Consider the following 20895-nt stretch of genomic DNA (forward strand, 5'->3'; position numbering starts at 1 on the left):
CAGCAGATTAGTTTAACATTAACGGTTATCTGACCATGGACAAATGAAAAACAAAAATTTTGAAACTATAAGAAAACTGTGAACGGTGTGTTTGATTGGTATAACGTCTTCAGCAAAGCTGTAGACAGTAATTGGTTCCAGAAAAATGCACCTTGTCTCATTCAGGAAAATAGCACAAAAGTATTGAAAATTTAATAAATTCCAATCTTTTCGCTGTAAAAATAATTAATTTTGTTACATTGATAATGCATGTCAATGATACTATGCTTGTTGCTGAATAGACACGATTTGAAAAAACTCATTTTTCAAAATAGTTCGACAACGGCTGCTTAGTCGTGAGGAGCACAATGACCTGGATAAACTTACGAAATCATATAGCTTCATAGGAATTTGAATAATCCTAAAAAAATTACATCTGAAAAATTGTGTACAACTTAACGTTTAAGTTAAAAATTGTACAACGTCACCTTTAACTTCTGATCAAGTGATTTGTTATAATTCCGGATTTCTTATATATATTTGAAAATCTTCTCTTCAAGTTTAAATTAAATTGAAGTGTTTCTCCATGATCAAACAATAATCAATGTTCAATTCTTCTGTGGGTTTCATGAAAAAAAAAAAAATTCAAAATTTGAGCTGTCTTGATATAATTTAGGTTTTTTTGTTGTTTTAACTTTGCCAAATATGGAACAAATTTACCTTACGGGCTCTAAAAATATTTGTAATCATCAAAATCATTTTTACATAAAATTAGTCCAAAAAACAATCACCTATAGCGCGAATGAGCCTATAGGAACAACTGTGCAAAGTTTTTGCCAGATCTGAATAATAACACTCGTTTAAAATGTAGTTGGTGTGGCGGTGTAGATTTTTTTGTTGCGAAAATCAACATAACCAGAAACGTTGATTAAACTTTATCAACTGAAGGAAATGAAGACAATCATTACAATTACACTGTAAATCGTAGTATCTAGTTACTACAAGTCAAGTGCACATACACTCATCATACCGTCAGTGAGCACGAAAATGGCAGGAAAAAAAGCTGCGAAAGCAATTCATTACATGCGAACAAGAAGCCGCCCGTGATGTGATTCTTCCGCTTCATCACCTGCCCGTTCGCCGCCAACACCTCATTTCGGAATGCTTGATTGCATCGATTCGGTCAATCAATTCCCGGCTTCATCGTCGGATGCCTTCTCGTTTCCTATAGGGCATAGACGAACCGATGTCACTCATGCCAAGCAAAAGCAAGCCCCGAACCAATGGAATTGCGGATTAAAAGCTACCACCAAACTCTCACCACACTCGAGGTTGACCATTTAGCCGTGTATTGTCGGTTGACCGCCGGGTTGCCACCCGTACTGCAACATTGTGGAGCTCTGCCAGCCTGTAACGTGCCTGGTTCTGTTTTTTTTTCGTTGTTGTTGCTGTCCTGCGTCAAACTGTATGCCAATCTAGGGGGAGGCTCATCTGGGCAGACTGTCGAATAATAATGTCAATAGTGGCTAGTCACGATAAATCAAATCCCTTCCAGTTGAGGGATTTTTTTGTCTTATTTTTACGCAACTGAAAAATTCATTTTGGTCGTAGTTTTTTTTTTTTTTTGAAGTAGAATACTTCTCTCAGGATGTTCGGCTACATAGGGATGTGAAATGAAAATCTAAAACCGAAAAAAGCGAAAAATATGTCCAATTTCAAATGCTAATAAATCGGTTAATATTCGATGGATTTCCTTCGTTCTTGCAGCAATAGATTGGAAAATTTTCTAAGATTCTTCCCAAAAGAAGATAATTGTAATTTTATTATTCACACCATTGTACTATTGAAAATAGTCAAGCCTTGTCAAAACGAAAAATTCGACCTCTGATTGGTCATTTTATGATTGCTTCCCAAGCACGGTCGACAGAATCATATACCTTGCAATTGAAAACATGCTATTTGGCCTATATAAGAGCCTGTTTCAGCCGAAGCCGCTCATAATAGTTCTAGACAGCGACAACAGTGGTCGTCATTCCTTAGCAGCAGCACTAGCCCTGTGGTTGGTCACCACGTCTCAGGAGCAGCGGGGTTTTTCTCAGCGTGTGTCGCCAGACTGCCATCATTTCCCTCGTGTTGGGGCAGCATGAAGATTGCCATCAGGAAATCCAATTTTGGAAATCAAAATGCCTTTTTCAAGGCAAATAAACAAGTCATTGAAAGGTAATAATTTTTGACAACGCAAGCAAGCATTCTCTGTTGGTTCCTAGCAATTTAAATCTGTCGCACACGTTCAATTTCTACTAGAAAAAACGGGAAATCTAGAATTATCGGCGAATGGTTATCCGGAATGATGATAATTGAACAAACTTGCCAGTGTTGTGAAATATAATAGCACCATTTGCTCTTCAACTATGTGATTGAAGTAGTTAAAATTTTTCATCGTGTGTAACAGACGAAAAACCGCGAATTTCAGCATTTGCAAGCGTGGAAAAATTCAACATTGCCTCAAGAACGTGTTGGTGGCCCTAAGAAGGACCGGTTATAATTTATACTTGTACTCGTGCTGGATGGCAGCAGATAACAGAAATGCAGCACTTACGCTCTTGCGTCTTAAATTAAAACGGTTATATTTTGATACCTCAGCAGAATTTTGACCTTCATAATCATGTCTACCATCGGCAATGTCAAACACGCAATAATCTGCTTTCATATGACACAGGGACGGGAACATTTCCTTCAACCAAGCTGCGCAACACGACACAAAACATGTTATTTTGTTGCTTCAATGAGAGTGCTATCGGTCCGGCTCGACAGAATGTCCACAAGAAATCATTTTTGTACAAACGTGCTACGAAACTGAGGAAAAACTTTAAAAACTGAAAAAAGAGGTGGAGCTTATCAAATGATCGCTCTGAGCCAGAATGAAGAAATGTGTTTTTTTTTTCGAACGTTGTAGTATGGTATAACTGGAAATGATTAAGTCACACATATTTTTCAAGTTATATCATTTCACAACATTCGAAACAATTATTATGTCAGAGCGGATATTGCACGCTATCTGACTATGAAGCATTTATGCAATAATTGAATGAAAATTGCAATTGCAGCAATCGGCCTTTTTCAAAGCTACTAAATGTATTTCGAAGAGCATATTGAATGGTTATCAATAAACTGCAACTGAGGTTTAATGCTGCAGCAAATGTACAGCAGTCAGCACGTTCTGCTCACGATGGTGAGTCTATTTTAGAAAATTCACAACTCTTCATTAACAAGGGTGTAACGTCTTGTAGAAGACGGTTAAAGTTTAACATTACAGCAGCTCATGTCTACCATCGGCAATATCAAACACGCAATAATCTGCTTCCATGCGACACGGGAACGGGAACATTTTCTTCAATCAAGCTGCGTAACACGACACAAAACATGTTATTTTGTTGCTTCAATGAGAGTGCTATCGGTCCGGCTCGACAGAATGTCCACAAAAAATCATTTTTGTGCATCCGTGCTACGAAACTGAGGAAAAACTTTAGAAACTGAAGAAAGAGGTGGAGCTTATCAAATGATCGCTCTGAGCCAGAATGAAGACACACATATTTTTCAACTTATATCATTCCACCACGTACGAAAAATAATTCATTCCAATTTTCATCCCTATATAAGAGCCTGTTTTAGTCGAAGCCGCTCATAATAGTTCTGAACAGCGACAACAGCAGTCCTCCCTTAGCAGCAACGGGAGCAGTGCAGTGGATACCATCGATAGCGGATAGCGGCCACTACTGTGGCATGGCTGCGGATAAGCGAAGCAGTTTCAGCGGATCTCAGCATCGATAGCAGCTGGGCCAGCAGATGCAGGTACAGCGGATACCAATGGCAGCTCTACTGATGGCTGTACATTAACCTACAGCCGAGCGAATTGGTTCGCGTCGCTTTTCGCGTCTATTATGGCAGAGGCCTAATGGGAAAGTTGTATCATTTTGTTCAGAAGAATATTATTATCGGTAATATTACAGAGATGCGATTGCGTAAATCCGATTTTGAATTGAACAATTGTTCTTTTGAGAACAAATAAAACACTTATTTGAAGAGTTAATAGCTTTTGGTACCAATAGCAGTATAGTGACAGCCTCAGCGGTAGATGCAGCCGGTACTTCCTTTAGGCCGATGTGGAAGTAAATGGAAGCAGCACGGCGAAACAGTTCGGGTTATGCTTAGACGCGCGTCATTTTTCGTTGTTGATATTCCCCACATGAAACGACGCGCTTTCGTATGATAGCGGCGGTATTAGCGGTAAATGCATTTGCCAACACATCCTCCAGTAAAGCCGTGTCTAGTTTTCAATGTGAAAACACCTTTCTTATTGTGTTTGACCGTGCGCTTTAGTCCTCACTGTCAAGGTAACACAGAGATGTAAGATAAGCACTACATCCTATGATAAATTGAACAATTATCCTTACAAAGACAACAAATGAATTAATGAAGTTTTAATTTTGAAGTAGAATACTTCTCTCAGGAAGTTCGGCTACATAGGGATGTGAAATGAAAATCTAAAACTAAAAAAAGTGAGAAAGATTTCAAATGCTAATAAATCGGTTATTTTTCGATGAATTTCCTTCGTTTTTGCAGCAATCGATTAAAAAATCTTCTAAGATTCCTACCAAATGCATGAAATTGCAATTTTATCATTCGAACTATTGTACTATTGAAAATTCTTAAGCCTTGTCAAAACACAAAATTCGACCTCTGATTGGTCGTTATACCGCGCTTTCCCAAGCACGGTCGGCAGAGTTATGGACCTAGTAAATTGGGAATGCATCGTTTGGCCTATATAAGTATATAAGAGCTTCATCAGATAATAAACAGACATTTCATCAGATATTAAATTGAACAACTGAAATTTGAAGAACACAAATGAATTTTTTTTTTCTCTGTGTGGACTCATCACTGCGACCAGAGACATTTTGATCTATTATGATATTGCCCAGGTGTTTTCTGTACTCCGCACTTCATATTATTGGCAGTAGCACTATTGAAGTGAATGATAGGCTTTTTTTTATTTATATCCGTGCTTGTGTGCGAGAGTTTACCCTTTCATTTCAAGCTTACTGCTCTACTATACCGAGCCTCTTTTCTATCCTACCAATATCGCCAAATTACAATTCCCTAAACTGAGGCTACACCTAACGTTCCTCTCTGGCCAGGTTTATTCTAAGAGGGACTTATTATGTCAAGAGGAAGGAGTCTAATCGAAACCTCGTTCTTCGAGCAATATCGCCAATTACAATTCCCTGTAGAGGGTAAATATTTCTGAAATCAGTTTTATTATAAGAAGGACTTATTTTGTCAAGAAGAAGGAGTCTTATCGAACCTCGTTCCTCCTACCAACACCGCGTCACAATCACAATTCCCTGAAGAGGTATTCATGCTTCACCTCTGGTCAGGTTTATTATAAGTATGACTTATATTTTTGTCAAGAGGAAGGAGTCGTATCGAAACCTCGTTCCTCCAGCCAAGACCGCGTCATAATTACAATTCCCTGAAGAGAACTATTATACGTTATTCAGAACAGTTTTATTATAAGAGGGACTTTTTTGTTAGGATGAAAGTCAGTAAGGCTACTATAGAAATCAGCTTGAAGGAAGGGTATGTAGTAGAGAGCCTGAGAATGAATCCATGTTAAAGTCCTTTGACAACCAAATGGCCTGATTCTACTAAGATTCGAACCCACGACCACTCGCTTATCAAAGCGGACTCTGTAACCTTGCGGCTACGAAGCTCTCTAACACACTTAAGGAGGTCTGAAGCGAATGAGTTTATAGAAGGTCGATTGCCTTATCAAATGATAATCAATAAAACACAATCTTCCAAACACACAAAACACAAATGAATATTTGAAGAGTTGATATTTCCTCGTTTTGCGCTATAATCCAAAGTTAATTATCTTTATCTACATGCATACTCTGACTATTATTACGTGTTTGCGTCGCTTAGTGTTTGGCTACGGTCATGCAGAACGCAAACAACGGCGCGATGCGATTCAGTAAGACGAAATGTGTTGAAATGTATAGCTCTACTTCGCCTTAAAAAGAGCTGTACGTTTCACCACGGTAAGGCGAATCGCATCGCGCCGGCATTCGCGTTCTGCATAACCGTAGCCTTGGTTCCGTTCCCGTTTATTGATGTCGTATTAAATGTGCATATTACAATTCGGCAGCACTTCAACTTCTCATTTGCACAAAATTTAAAAATATTCAATGAACTTCATTCAAAATATCAAACAAAAAGAAATTACAATACTGTTAATGAACGGTCAACGTTTATTTACTAGAAAAAATGACTGACACGCAAGCAGCCGGCTTATCTTTCTTGTAAAAGTATTCTACTTCAACCTTGCGGTCGTGGCTTTGCATACAACCTTTCTGTGATTTTTTTTTTTCAATTAGAAAGCTGAAGAGTTTAATCATAAGTAAAGAGAAAAAATGGCACATCGTATATTAGGTATTATAACAGCTCTAACTCTCATTGTATTTTTCATCCGTTTCTTAAATTTTAACTGCTAATGATTTCACGTACTGTTTCAGATATGTCTCAATTCGGCCTCGGAACGGCCAACTCGCACTGGAGCTACAGTTCGACCGGACCCTACTCTCCGTATCTAACGTCCTGCACCACTCCGACGGCAGCTCAGTTTAATAACCCGGCTCTCGGATTTACCTGCTCCAGTGGAGAACAGAACGCAGGCCAAGATTTCACCAGCGCCGGTAGAGACTGTGTCCCGAGTAAGTAATTATCTGTTCACTTTCCAACTTACCGCTCTATACTTAAACCCCATTCCCCCTCCTCCGCAACAGTGCTCCCCGATTCGACAGCTGCCGATCTAGACCAGCATTTGAGCAGCTTGGTAGGAACGCAGCAGACTGCTCAGATGACGCATCCCAGCTTGATGGGTGGGAACGGAAGCACCAATGCGGCTGGAAATGGAACCAACGGCAGTGGAGTAACCTCCCAGGGGAACAGTATAACGACTACGAACGGATCGAATGGGCTGCTGGTTCCACGTTACCAGAGCAACTCTAGCAACAACAACGAGTACTCTCTCCATACCAGCCAAAGTGGTCCCCGTAGTCTTAGCGATTCATCTCAAGCGGAGTCCCCGGTTCAGGAAGATCTTCTGACATCCAATACCCCGAACTTAGGAGGCAGTGCCAATCAAAACTTCTCCAGTTTAGTGGTTAACCAAAGTCAAGCTAACTACGGATCAAGCGGTGGAAGTTGCAATGGATCGCTTTATCCGGTTCTTCCAGCGAGTCTGCTCTACTCCCAATTGTACACCGCCGCCAATCAAACTCACAGCTTCCACAATCATCCTCTCCAGAATAGCCACGGAACATCTCAGAATGCTACGATGCACGCTGGTGAACTGCAAAGTGTAATGGATCATCTGGCTTCATCCACGGTGAACAGCGGTCGTCAGCATCCCAATCTAATGAGCAATAATCCGCACACGGATCTTTCGCTGATCGGAAACTGTGGTGCAATGGCACGAGGGGCATTGGATGAAGCGGGGGCTCGCGCGCTAGCAGCTGGTGGCCGGGGAGTTCCACCGCAGGGTCAAGTCCAGTCTGAAAACGGGAACTCCGTATGGCGACCATACTGAGGAAAGCTTCAACCGTAGGGTTAACGTGCAATAATTCGCTTTCTACTCTTCGAGTGAATGTTGTTGATGAATCATGAACTGTGGTACTTGTTTTAAGTTAAGACCAGTGTTGCTACTTTTTTAAAATGAAAATTATCCTCTCAATGATTTTAATTTTATGTACATAGGAAAATCTGTCCTTTGGCCCCACGGTTGATGTAAGCTACACTAAATGTTATTTCCAAACCAGATGAGGTATAGTTTAGAACTGCATTCTGCGATTCCGTACGATACATTTTGCGTCGAAAATCGATTTTATCGAAGATTTTAAGCAAAGGATATATACCGCTGTAAAATTTTATCTGTGTAAAAAAAATTGAGATTGCATTCGCAGCGAACTGTTCCAGCCAAAGATGTCCCCGAATTTGTGACTCTGTAGGTTTTAGTAGTTACCATGTGATTATCAACTGTGTGCTGTTACTAGATGAGCACTTTTCTATTTTTCACAACACAAAAAAAAAACAAAACAACACAATGTCAATCCCAAAATAGCCAAAAATATCTAGCAGTAAGGAGGAATTAGTAAAAAACAGTGAATGATCCCCAAAACGATTGCATAAGCTAGTAGCTAAAGAGCTCGCATGTTCCCTTTTTTTCTCGATGTGAAATTTTTAGATCAGGACAATGTTGTGCATATGGTGGGTTATGAGAAACGGTACAACGCCGGCTCGCGGCGGCGCCCAAAAACTGGTGTTGTAACAAACGCTCTAGTTCTAATGTAACTATCGTAGCAATATAATAACTTCTATGCTGTAAAAACTGGGATTAAATTAATAAATCAATAAACGCTCAAATGGAGTATTTTATTGTAAATAAAGTAGAGAAATCAGATACACTTTTAGAAGGTAAGTATTTAAAATTTATTAATACTTCACAGTTACACGTGGAAGGTAAGAAGAATAACGTAGAAATTCTAAATCTCATCCTATCTTTGAAACAACTCATATTGTAACGACGTAAAGTAAGAATAATTTTGATCCTTTCAAACAAGATCACGCAAATATCATTTTATATAATAAACAATTTTTCGTTCTAGTGGTCCACAATAGCTTAATTTACCCCAAATCAGAATTTATAAATGTTTCAGTTGATCTGGCGAGTGGTCCACTATAGGACAGTGGTACACTATAGGTTGATCTACCCCATGCATTGAACGAACGATGAAGCCTTGCTGTAAGAAACTATAAGAGGGCTGAAAAATTAAGTTCCGTTTGAAAGATAGGGTAAAACTATCTTGGATCGATCACATCCTTTAGTGGACCACCCTGACGAAAAACTGTTTATTCTCTTGGTATAAATTAGAATTTACAAATATTTCTAGTGATTCTGAGAAAGGGGTCCACTATAGGGTAATTTACCCTATTTCGTTTTGCTGATGACAACCGTGTTTTAAGGTGGACTTTCAAGTGCAGCGCCTCAGAGTATCGCGACTCCAGTAGCTGTTCAAGCCGGCCGTCAACTTTTTGGCAACATGAACAGTGATAACGGGTGTCAACTAAAAATTAAGAATTTTTTCTACAGCTGTCAAAAAAGGTGGAAGAACTTAAAGAAAAACTGATTAATATCTCATTAAAATACATTCATTGTAAACTAACAAAAAATATTTAGCATTTGCGAAAAATCCGTTATCGGCCTCCCGATGAAGTTTTCTTATGATGCCGAAACAAATTATTTTTGCACCAAAGGAACTCACAATCCAAAAAAACATCTTCGCCACTGAGGTGGAGAGAGTTTCCAGTTTATAGTACGTTTTTATCACCTAAGTCCATGCCGATTGTCTCGGTTCTAGATTCTTAATTCTTCGTTCGTTGCTAGTTTATTTATTCTGGTGCAGGTTAACAGAAATGGTTTAAAAGCTTTAATCTTTTATTTTTTTCTAGTTTGAGCTCCAGAGTAAAACCTGTGTTTCCGGTATATTAATATGTCGCGTTTGGTTCTCGATTGTTTAATAATACTTAGCTTGAATTTTACGAAATCAATCTACAGGGTGTTCAATAATATATAATACAACTTTTCATGGTTGTGTAGGGGCACACCATGTTCCATGTATACTGATTTTTTTTTCACTTTCTTCACTGAAATTTTTCTTACGCAACTTTTTTTACACAACTTTTATTTACGCACACACGCACTATTTTAAATTGTAAAAATTAGTTTTTACTCAAACATGAATTTTGGAGCCATGATGCCGTCGGGAAAGTTGTTTTGTTAGTTATTCTCAATTTCATAGAAGTTGGAATTTTGTGATAAGGTGGACCAAAAAGTGAGAAGCGAATCTTTTTTTTTATTTTTGCATAGAGAGTTTTTTTGTTCGGCAAAGTTGAGGTACATTTTGTAAGGAACAACAATGTCAAAGACAGTAGACGGTTTCTTGCTAGTCAAGGCCGTCGAAAGATGCATGGTCACGCAGCTAAGAGTGGCGGCGTTGTCCGAACAACTCAACGCCATAATCGAGTTCTTGTCGAATAGGCGGAATATCGCAGGCGACCTGAAGCAGAGCCTCCTCCTGCTTCAGAGTACCATTGATGAAGCCAGAAAGGAGCACGAAGAACTCGTAGCTCGGGTAGAGGCGGCCGAGAAAGCGACCAGGACCAAGAGGGCGACTGCATCCAAAGAAGTGCAGACAGACGCCCCCTCGTTCGCGGCCCCCCGGAACACCAAGAAACGGTTGGTCTTGCTACCACCACGGGAGAACACACCAACCGGTTCAAGGTCCACCGGGAAAACGGCACAGGTGGAGGCTACAGGCAACCCTTGGACAACCGTAGAGGGTAGGAAGCGTCGGAAAAGTGCGACACGCTAAGATGGCAGAGCGGCCAGAGGACCAAAAAAGGTCAAAAAGGCGCGGAGTAGGGGGGAAGCCCTCATACTCAAGATGGACAGGTCCAAGTACTCAAAAGTCTTGAAGAAGATGAGGGGGGAAACCCAGCTCAAGGATCTGGGGCGGATGTGCGGAGTATCCGCTGATCTCGCACTGGCGAGATGGTTCTTGAGTTTTGGAAGGACGCCAAGAACAAGGGAGCTACATACAAAACGGTAGCGGAAAAGGTCCTAGACAAGGAGGTGCAAGTGCGGGCACTCACCTCAGAGGTGATTTTTTTTTTTTCTTCACATAACCTCAGAGATGATTCTCCAGCTAAAAACTTGGATGAAATTACCGAGGGGTGCACCATTGCACAAGCCCTCAAAGCGAAGTGCGGGGTGGAGGTGGCTAAGGAGTCGATTCGCTTCCGCAAAGGTCCGCTGGTCTGTATGCCCTTGAGCATACTACAGCATCCGGACATTTGCTTCCGGAGAGAGGACATAAGTCCTGGACCTGCAAGGGGCCCGATAGGAGCCAGTTGTGCAGGCGTTGCGAAGGTGCAGGCTATAAAGCGAATGACTGTGGCGAGTCTCCCAAGTGTATGGTATAATCCGGGAAACGGGACGCCAAACAGCCGGCTGCAAACCACGGGCGTAAGGGTGACGCCTGTACCTTTGCTCCGCGGCCCAGCAGCAGCTACACCAAGCAACCACTGAATTGTTGTCGGACATTGCCATCGGACCCCTACCGCATCCCTTCCGGAAGCGGTAACTGGGTTGCGGATAAGTCCAGTATGGCGGCCATATATACGACGAGCAAGTTCCCGGTTTTGGAGGTTGTCTCAACCACAGAAGAAGGGTACTTAGTTGCCAAGGTGAACGGAGTGTTCTACTGCAATTGCTATGCTCCGCCACGTTGGTCTACCGAAAGTTTCACCCTAACGCCGTTGGTGGTGGCGGGCGACTTCAACGCTTGGGCTGTTGAGTGGGGAAGTCGCTTTACGAACCAGAGGGGTCAGATCTTGTTGGAGGCTTTGGCCAAGCTCAACCTAGATCTGGCCAACGTTGGAAAACAAAAGTACATACAGCAGAAATGGTGCGGAGTCGATCATTGACGTGACGATCTCCGGCCCAGGACTGATCAAGAACTGGAGGGTAGACGATGGCTACACTAATAGCGACCACCAGCCAGTCTGCTATAGTGTAGACAACAACGAGAGGCGGCAAGCGACGGGTAGAGCCTACACTCCGACCGTCCGTGGGTGGAAGACATCGCACTTCGATGCCGAGGTATTCGAAGAGGCAATGAGAAGAGAGCGCGAGTGGGGCAGTTGGCTCCGCCCGACTGCTGACCAACTAGTTGCAATGCTATCGCGGGCGTGTGACGCCACCATGCCTAGGACTCGCCGTCCTAGGAATTGGAAGCCACCGGTTTACTGGTGGAAGGACGCGATAGCCGACCTTCGCAGTGCATGCCTCCGTGCGAGACGGAGGATGCAGCGTGCGCGAAACGAAGTAGAGAGGACAGAGCGCCATACAGCATTCGGTTCTGCAAGATCGATGCTAAAGAGTTCGATAAAGGCCAGCAAGAGGGCCTGCTCCGATAGGCTATGCGCGAGTGCCAACACGAATTTGTGGGGTGACGCCTACAGGATCGTAATGGCCAAGACTAAAGGCGCGCTGGCGCCTGCAGAGCAATCACCACGAATGCTGGAGCGTATCATCGGGGAGCTCTTTCCGCGCCACGAGCCAACCCCCTGGCCTCGGGTGGTCGAGTCTCATGTCCGACGTTCCAGTATCTCAGATATAGACAAGGGGTGGTCGACCAACCTGCCGAACATCCAATCCGTGAGCGACGATAGCCGTGTCGAGGTCAAGAAGGAGGCGAGGGTTACGAATCAGGAACTCATCGTGATCGCCAAATCTCTGAAGGTGAGCAAGACACCGGGACCGGATGGTATCCCTAACCTGGCAATCAGGCTGGCGATACAACCGGCCCCGGGCTGTTTAGGGCAGTCATGCAGAGGCGCCTTGATGACTGTCTCTTTCCGGACTGGTGGAAGCGGCAGAGACTGGTCTCATTGCCAAGCCTGGGAAACCGCCAGGGGACCCATCGGCCTATAGGCCTATCTGCCTGCTAGACACCGCGGTAAGGTGCTTGAGAGGATCATCCTCAACAGACTGGTGAGGTACATGGAGGGTGTACACGTTACACGGCAGGTTCACGCTGGATACCATCTCTTCCGTCACCAAGACGGCGGAGGTAGCACTCCAGCGCAAACGAAGGGGAATACGCTATTGCGCAAACGTCACGTTCGACGTCAAAAATCGCGCTTGCGCTCAGGAGCATCCATGTACCGGTGTCGCTGTACAGGATTCTGGAAAATTATTTCCAGAATCGAGTACTTGTTTACAACACGGAGGAGGGTCAGAAGAGCGTCCCAATCACCGCAGAAGTTCCGCCAGGTTCTATCCTGGGTGCGATGTTGAGGAATGTCATGTATGACGGAGTGTTGAATCTCAAGTTCTCTGTAGGGGTTGTGATCGTCGGCTTTGTGGACGACAAAACGCTGGAGGTTTACGGCGAGTCTATCGAGGATGTCGAGTTGACGATCGCGCACTGTATACGCAAAGTCGAGGACTGGATGCGCTCCAGGAAACTGGAGCTCGCGTATCATAAGACGGAGGTCACGGTTGTGAGCAATCGTAAATCGGAGCAACAGGCGGTGGTCAGAGTCGAAGACTGCACCATCACCTCGAAGCATCTCTGAAGCTCTTAGGGGTTATGATTGAGGATAAGCTCACGTTCGGGAGTCACGACGACTATGCCTGTAAGAGGGCCTCATCGGCTATTGCAGCACTATCTCGTATGATGTCAAATAGCTCAGTGGTTTATGGTAGCAAACGAAGAGTTCTTGCCAGCGTGGTTTCGTTTATACTTAGGTATGCTGGGCCAGTGTGGTCCAAAGCGCTAGGTACTAACAGTTACCGTGGTAAACTGGAAAGTACCCATAGGCTCATGTGCCTGAGAGTTGCGAGTTCGTACCGTACGGTGTCATACGATGCAATCTGTGTCTTGTCCGGCATGATGCCTATCAGCATCGCCATCAAGGAGGACAGAGAGTGTTTCGCCCAACGTGACACAAGGGGCATACGAGGAACCAGAAGGTCATTCTCGATGCTCCGCTGGCAGCGGGAATGGTCTATTCCCACAAAGGGCACCGACTTATTCCGGAGATATCCGGCTGGGTCGGGAGGCGACATGGTGAAGTGAACTTCCACCTGACACAGATCCTGTCAGGCCATGGTTGCTTCAGACAATATCTGCACAGGTTCGGATACGCGGGATCCCCAAGTGTCTCGAGTGCGTGGAGGATGCCCCCGTTTCGTAAGAGCGAGGAGCGACATGATGGCTGTGAGCGGGCCTGGCACAACTCCGGACAATCTAGTCCGGAGGATGTGCGACGACCCGGACATCTGGAACGCGGCCTGTGCGGCTGCCCCCCAGATTGTCCTGGAGCTGCAACGTGTGTGGCGAGTCAACCACCAACACGCCAGTGGTAGCTAATTACCAGTCTCCAGGTAGTTTATAAGGAGGTTATAAGAGTAAAGAGGGAGCATCACGCACAAAAGCCACTCCCCGACGTAATACTTAACCGTCGTTCCGAGAAGACCAGGGCTGGAGACTGGAGGGGTTTTAGTGGGTCGGGACAGGGATCAGTAGGTGTCTAGGGAAGTATAACTATCCCAGCATCTCTCCCCTAGTCTCATCACCACACCCTGAGTTCTCTTCTCAGGTTCAGATCGCAGGTTTCCCCGTCACCTTGAAAAAAAAAAACATTGTCAATGACAGCATTCTTTTATCCACCAATTAAAATTGATTATTGTGGTATTTGCCCTTAATTTTTTTTTTTCAATATAACATTTTAGTGTGATTTTCTAAAACTTTTCAATGTTTTGCTACCTACAATAAAACATACAAATTCACTGAAAAAAATTCATTTTTATTCTTATATTTATTTAGTCTTCTTGAGATTGTTATTAAAATAATGCACTAAATTACTTACAGATATCTACAATGAGTCCCTTCCTCCTATCTTCGCCCAGATGGTCTCGGGGAACGATGCTGGCCCAAAAAGCCAGTCGTCGTAGGTTCGAGTCTCGGCTTAGGAGAGACTGTTTGTGTCAGTAGGATCGTAGCGCTAGCCCTGCAATTGTCCGCTACACTAAACAGTTGGCTGCGAAGTCTGTGTATAACAAACAGAAGGTAACAACAAGGCTTTGCTTTGCTTTGCTATCTACAATGAGAGAATTCAAGAGACAGAGAGAGACAAATGTCTATATCTGGATTGAATGTAGTTTTTTATTGCTTTAATATAGAAATAGTTTTGTCTGCGTTTATGATATGAAAATAGGCCATTTAATAATCCAAGATGACGACTTTCGAGATTGGAAAATAGCTAAAAGTGACTAAATATCACCAAATATGATTATTTCCAACACATATAGACCGGAAATTGATCCCCCACACACCATCTTGAACGTTGTTAAAACTCGGCTGTCAATGGATATATTCTACAATTTGAATTATTGCTCATGGAATTTCTTTTCAGAAAGATTTCAATCAGATATTGGTAATAATCACACCTGTGTATGCTATAATAATACTTGTTGACATCATTGGAGTCTATTTTCATGTTTAAAATAATATTTAAAATGAAGATTTGTAATTTATTGTGAAATAAATTTCGATGTTTCTGAGATGTTCAAATGAGTTTAAATATGAGTAATTTTTCACTTTCGGAAAAAAGCTCTTAAATAAATACATTCGAATTTTAAAAACTAGCGTGTCGCTCAAATGAAACTACCTTCAACATTTTCGGTTTCTCTACGAGAGACCAACTCGGAGGTGTCATCATGAAAGCCAATTTATTATCCCTATGTTCAATTAACGACACAATCTTTTCGCTCTTCCTACACAGAACCCAACTCCTGCCCAATGGCTCAAGTTTCGTAACGGTTTTTCGTGTCCGGTCTCTAAGGCACAAGGCTTCTTCCGGTCGAAACTGATGATACTTAATCCGTGAGGGAAGACAACTCCTACATCATGGTCCTGCTTTAGTGAGTTGAATAACACCACCGGCTGCTCGGTTCGCACCGTCTGATGCTTTATTCTACGGGAGCCGCTCGCCTTCCGTAATCTACGTACTCCAGCAAAGTGGAAGAAATGGTCTGGGTGGTGGGTCTGCCGACTTGCCCCCTACAAACCGAGAACGGCCCGTATGCTCCGCCAGACTCTCGATGCTTTATAATTCATGGTTCGTTTAAGAACAAAAGAACCGTCATCTTGGATAGGTAAAGTGTGCATGCAGTTGGAATTATTTTAATTTCTATAAAATTCATTCAATTCTTAACTGGGTTGGTCGCCTGTAACATTTGTAAATGTGTGTGAATTACTGAAATGAAGTGAAGAGCCAGACAGAAAGTTACAGACACTGGTTTTATTTTTTGGTACCAACAACTTCTAAAAACATTGTTTGGGTGGCGTTTTTTCTACCCCTTAGCTTTAATATTGTACGTTGAAGAGCTTTAACTTTTGAAAAGATTTTCTGGGAATTAACGGGAAATGTAAAAAAAGCCAAACCCCCTCATGCTTCACCTTGTTTGAGATCATGCATCCGTAGCATGAATTCCACATAAACTAGCCTCACCCTTTTTTTCTCCGGCGCTCTAGTCGACCAAATCAGGATTTTCTTGTCCTAGTGCTGCCGTTCCATGTATTTATCCCCGCCTAGACTGGACCAACCAGAGCGGCTAGAGAGAACGCTTTTCTTCTCGCATTTTGGCGCTCCGTTTCTTCCCAGTGCTGCTGGTGTGCAATGGAAATGTTCGGCAAAACCACAAAATTGTTGAAGCAAGTCTCATGAGTTTTATTTTATTTGCCTTGAAAATGAACGATGCAAAATTTATGGCTTGGTAGCGTGTTTGTTCACCGAGACTGCAATGTATAAGATTCCCGGACAGCAGGGGGGTGGAAAAACTGGGTGCCATGGTTTTTGCGAAATTCAAATTAAGAGCAAACAGTGGAAACTGTGTGGATTGGATTTCGACATCCGAACGGAGGTGCTTGGGATGGAGGGTTTTTGTAGAGCTCAGTTTAGTCTTCCGTGCAGCTGCGCTTTGATCTTTGAGGCTGTCCAAGGTTTTATACAGCTTAAGTCTTTTAAACCTAAATTGCTAATGAGCAGCCTGATTGATTATTGCTAGTTAAAAAATGAATTTGAGTACGAACATTTTCATTGCTGTTGCTTAAATACTGACGCAGATACAAATTGCAACCTTCAAACTAAATTTCACTCAATGCACATATACAAAATTGTATGCTAATTTTATCCAACCACTTGTAATTGATCCACTGAGAAACTTATTTTATCACATGAAAATAATTAAAGTAAATTTTCACAGTGCCAACCCTTTGTTCTAGTCAGTCATTCGACCGTGCTCATTTAGCATTCTGCAACCTATACAATCTACACGCGTGTGATGGGTGGGAAAATCAGTCGTGTGCGAATTCGCCTCTCGATTACTAGCACGTGTGAAAATCAATAATGAAAAACTGCAATTTGTTTGTTTCGTCTCGAGTGTCACGCCGTGTCCCACCAGTGCATGGCAACAATTACACTTGTGCTTCTGCTACCTATTCGTGAACTGTAATGAGTTGGGAGCAAGGACTTCAGCTCGCACGGTAACGCCGCCGTATAAATAGAGAAGGCCTTACGTGGGTTGAAGGTTGTTGGTGTGGTTCAAGTAATTATTACGATGATATTTAATTAAAATAGGAAATTAAATCGTGAACTGCAAGTGGCGGGCTGAACAAGACAAGTGTGAAGTGAGAATTATGCCGAGAATGCGTGCCAGCAGCCGTATACGTAGCCGAGTGACTTGGCACCGTTCCTTCAATCATCATCGTCGTTGCCATCATCATCAACAGCGAACGAATGATGTGAGTGTAATTAGCTTAGGATGAGGGAAGTCCCAGTGTAGGGAACACAAGAGGATGAGTTGTAAGTGTACTTTTCACTCTTTGGCGTGCTGTAAATGATGGAAAAAATTATCAGTCAGTAGTAACTATTTGTAACTATTTTTATATGCTTTTCCCAAACACAGTTCCCTACCTTTATCTAAAATTCTAAATCTACAATACTCGGTACTAAACTGCCGTATTCTTACACTCCTAACACGTATAACAAAAACAATTGGCCATATTTATGGTGGGCGGCCTAGCGTAGTTGGTAACCTCTCCTCCAACCACGCTGGTGGCCTGGGTTCGAATCTCAACGCCGACATAGGTGTCGATGGTTGTGGGGTGGCGTAATCCACTCACAATCAACCAAACTGGTCTAATTTTAACTCTTGCCGACACCGGGAGACTCTGAGGCGAACAATCTCTAGGATCACGCCTTCCATCGCATGAGGAAGTAAAGCCGATGCCGCACTGTGGTCCAGAAATGAAAATATGTGGTCAAAAGTCATTTTCTCATAAACGTTACATTTTAGAGCAATACTGTCTTCGAGAAAGTTTTAGAGTAAATAAAGATCCTTCTTTGGACATCAACAGATCCGTGATTAATCCCCCTACAAGTGGGATAAAGAAATATTTTCTCTAAAACTCAATATTTTTTATCGCCGTCTTTGGCAAAGTTTTCCAAAACAACATAACAAAAAACTTTGCTGAAGACACTAGGTAGCTATTTCTCAATCTTACTGAGCTATCTGATTATGTTCAATGATTTAAAAGATGCATCAAAGGTAAAAATGTAAAGCTTGCTTTGTTTTTTGCAACAAAGATCCGCTATTGATCAACATGACTTAAATGAACTCACGTTAAAGTTGTTTTGTTTCAATGATTTTATAAGTTTCTGCAAATTACTTCAATTTTAACTGCCGTGTGTGCAGAGCACATGGACAATTCAATTGGTGGTAATCGTAGGGGGATTAATCACGGATCTGTTGATGTCCAAAGAAGGATCTTTATTTACTCTAAAACTTTCCCGAAGACAGTATTGCTCTAAAATGTAACGTTTATGAGAAAATGACTTTTGACCACCTTTTTTCATTTCTGGACCACAGTGTGCCACCGGTCCGTTAATCAAGGGGTCGTAAGTAAGGGTCCTGGGTGAAGTCGCCTCCCCGGGTGTCGGTGATTGGCACAAATAACAGTGGCAGAACTAGACCGCCGGTAAATAAGTGAAAGTAAAAAAAAATAAAAAAAAACATATATATTGAGGCTTCTGCCTTATGCATTGTTAAGGTAGACGTGATAAATCTGATTCTGGAGGATTTCTTCTTAAGAGATTCAATAAACGCTTTTAAATTTATATGTGTAACACCAATGAAGCTCTGAGATGGTCGGCTGCCCGTCAATCATCGAAGGGCGACAAATGAGTGAACAAAAAAATTGGAAATATGAAAACTTCAACTTAATACAAATTTCATAAAAAATTGTGAGTGGACCACCCGCCACTTGAACTTAATTTATGCAAAAATTAGAGGGATTTTCGGAAAACTTCCATTTAGAAATATTCTCACCAGCCAATCTGCATCACAAACATTTATGAATTTCCATTTATGTTGAGAGAAATTAAGTTAATCTGACGGGTGCACAATAGGGTCCACAATATGTCAATTTACCCTATGTGAAAGCTTGAAGGATATACAGAAAACTTCCAACGGAAAACATTTCAGATATCCAGCCAATCTGCATCAGAATATCGAGAAACATTTATAAATTTCGATCCAGGGTAAATTAACCTATACTGCCGTGATATGACATTGTGACGTAGATCCAAGTGATCAGCTTTTCAGTACGGCCCAAAAACGAAAGAATTTCTCGTCACTTTTGTATGGAAATGTATGCCAACGTCACTTTGTTTTTTTGATTTTATGCAACGTACGAACAAATAACTACGAAAAGGAAGATACCAAAAGATAGGTCTTCGAATAGTGAACAAATTGGCATGGACAACTCATATTCGAGAAAGTGGCACTTACGTCACTTTGTCATATCACGGCAGTATAGTGGACCTCTTTTCTATAGTGGACCACTTGACAGATCAACTCAATTTCTCCTAACGATAAATCGGAATTTTTGAATGTTTCTCATGATTCCTGACGGAAGTTTTCTGGAATTCCTTCGAGTTTTTGCAACAATTGAGTTAATCTGGCGAGTGATCCATTATAGGGACGCCCAATCAGCATTAACCTATGCTCTTGTCACGCGCGAACTACAACCGCATGTGTATAGTGGACCACTCGCCAGATTAACTAAGTTTATGCGAAAGCTCGAGGAACTTTCAGGAATGATTCTATCGGGAAACATCTTATGCAGCCAATCTGCATCATAAATATCAAAAATTTTCGATTCATGCTAAGCAGAATTGAGGTAATCTGACGGGTGGTCCCCAATACGTTAATAAAACAAGAGGGTCCACTATAGGTTAATTTACCCTCCCACGCCACTCGTTTCAAGGCCAAGGTCCAATGTTCCTGCTCTGATTGTTACTGATGACGCTCCAGATATTCTACCGGAGATCCGGGTTAACATCTTAATGTACATAAGGCTGCTTAGATTTTCTTCAGGACTGTCTCAATGCCAGTTGCCTATAAAAAGTGCATTTTTCCCAATTTCAGGTCTTACTAAATTTTCATGCCAAAAAAAGAGTCTTAGCTCACCGCAACTCATCATCTTGCAGAATTGGGACAGCTTTTTCTTAACTTCTTCTACAGTCTTGAGATCTTCTCCCGTGATCGACAGGTCATTGACCAGATAGACATCATCATTGCAACATAAAACTACCTCGTTTTTCTGTGGGGTGTGAAATTGAATTCTTCGATTCTGTTAGTGGCGTTGTTCATTCGAAAAATACTCGTGGCCTTGGTCCACGGTAAGACTTCTATCTGCCCCTGAGTTTTAACTATTGCTGAATTACAGTATGAAATACAGCGAAGTGAATCGTGAACGATACAAAATAACGTGATCCATACAACACCGGACCGTACAAGTGACACGTCACCTAACCCCAACAAACGGCTCCCGGGACTGCTTTGTCATTGCACATGTATCACAGAATCCAATGGAATCCAACCTTTTAACAAAACTGGATATCATCTCGAGTTTCGCCAAGTTGTTAAAAAACACATCCAAGTTCAGTGAGTACATATTGCAATGGAGGTACGCCACATCGATCAGTTCTTCTCAAACTCCGCATGGTCCTGGTGAACAGTACATCGAACCAGCTCCGAGCAAACCGAAAGTAAGTTTTCTCGAAGGTACGGCAGCTGTACTACGTTTTGGATGTTAGAACTACTTTGTTGGATGAAACCTTAGATTTCCCTAGCATACTTTCCGACCAGTGTCACGT

At 42.3% G+C, this 20895-nt stretch overlaps 1 protein-coding gene across 6 annotated transcripts in view; it reads left to right on the forward strand.

Moving 5' to 3' along the window:
• Window positions 1-8466, forward strand: part of LOC129731175 (probable serine/threonine-protein kinase MARK-A) — a 171625-nt gene extending 163159 nt beyond the window's left edge. For all 6 annotated transcript variants that reach the window (XM_055691002.1, XM_055690986.1, XM_055691016.1 and 3 more), the window contains 2 exons: window positions 6558-6755; window positions 6828-8466. In XM_055691002.1, the coding sequence (XP_055546977.1) occupies window positions 6558-6755; window positions 6828-7633 (1004 nt within the window). In that variant the 3' untranslated portion in view covers window positions 7634-8466. The remainder of the gene's footprint in view (window positions 1-6557; window positions 6756-6827) is intronic.
• Window positions 8467-20895: the final 12429 nt, after the last annotated feature.

This window comes from Wyeomyia smithii, chromosome 1 (genome assembly GCF_029784165.1).
Source record: "Wyeomyia smithii strain HCP4-BCI-WySm-NY-G18 chromosome 1, ASM2978416v1, whole genome shotgun sequence".
Taxonomy (NCBI): Eukaryota; Metazoa; Arthropoda; class Insecta; order Diptera; family Culicidae; genus Wyeomyia; species Wyeomyia smithii.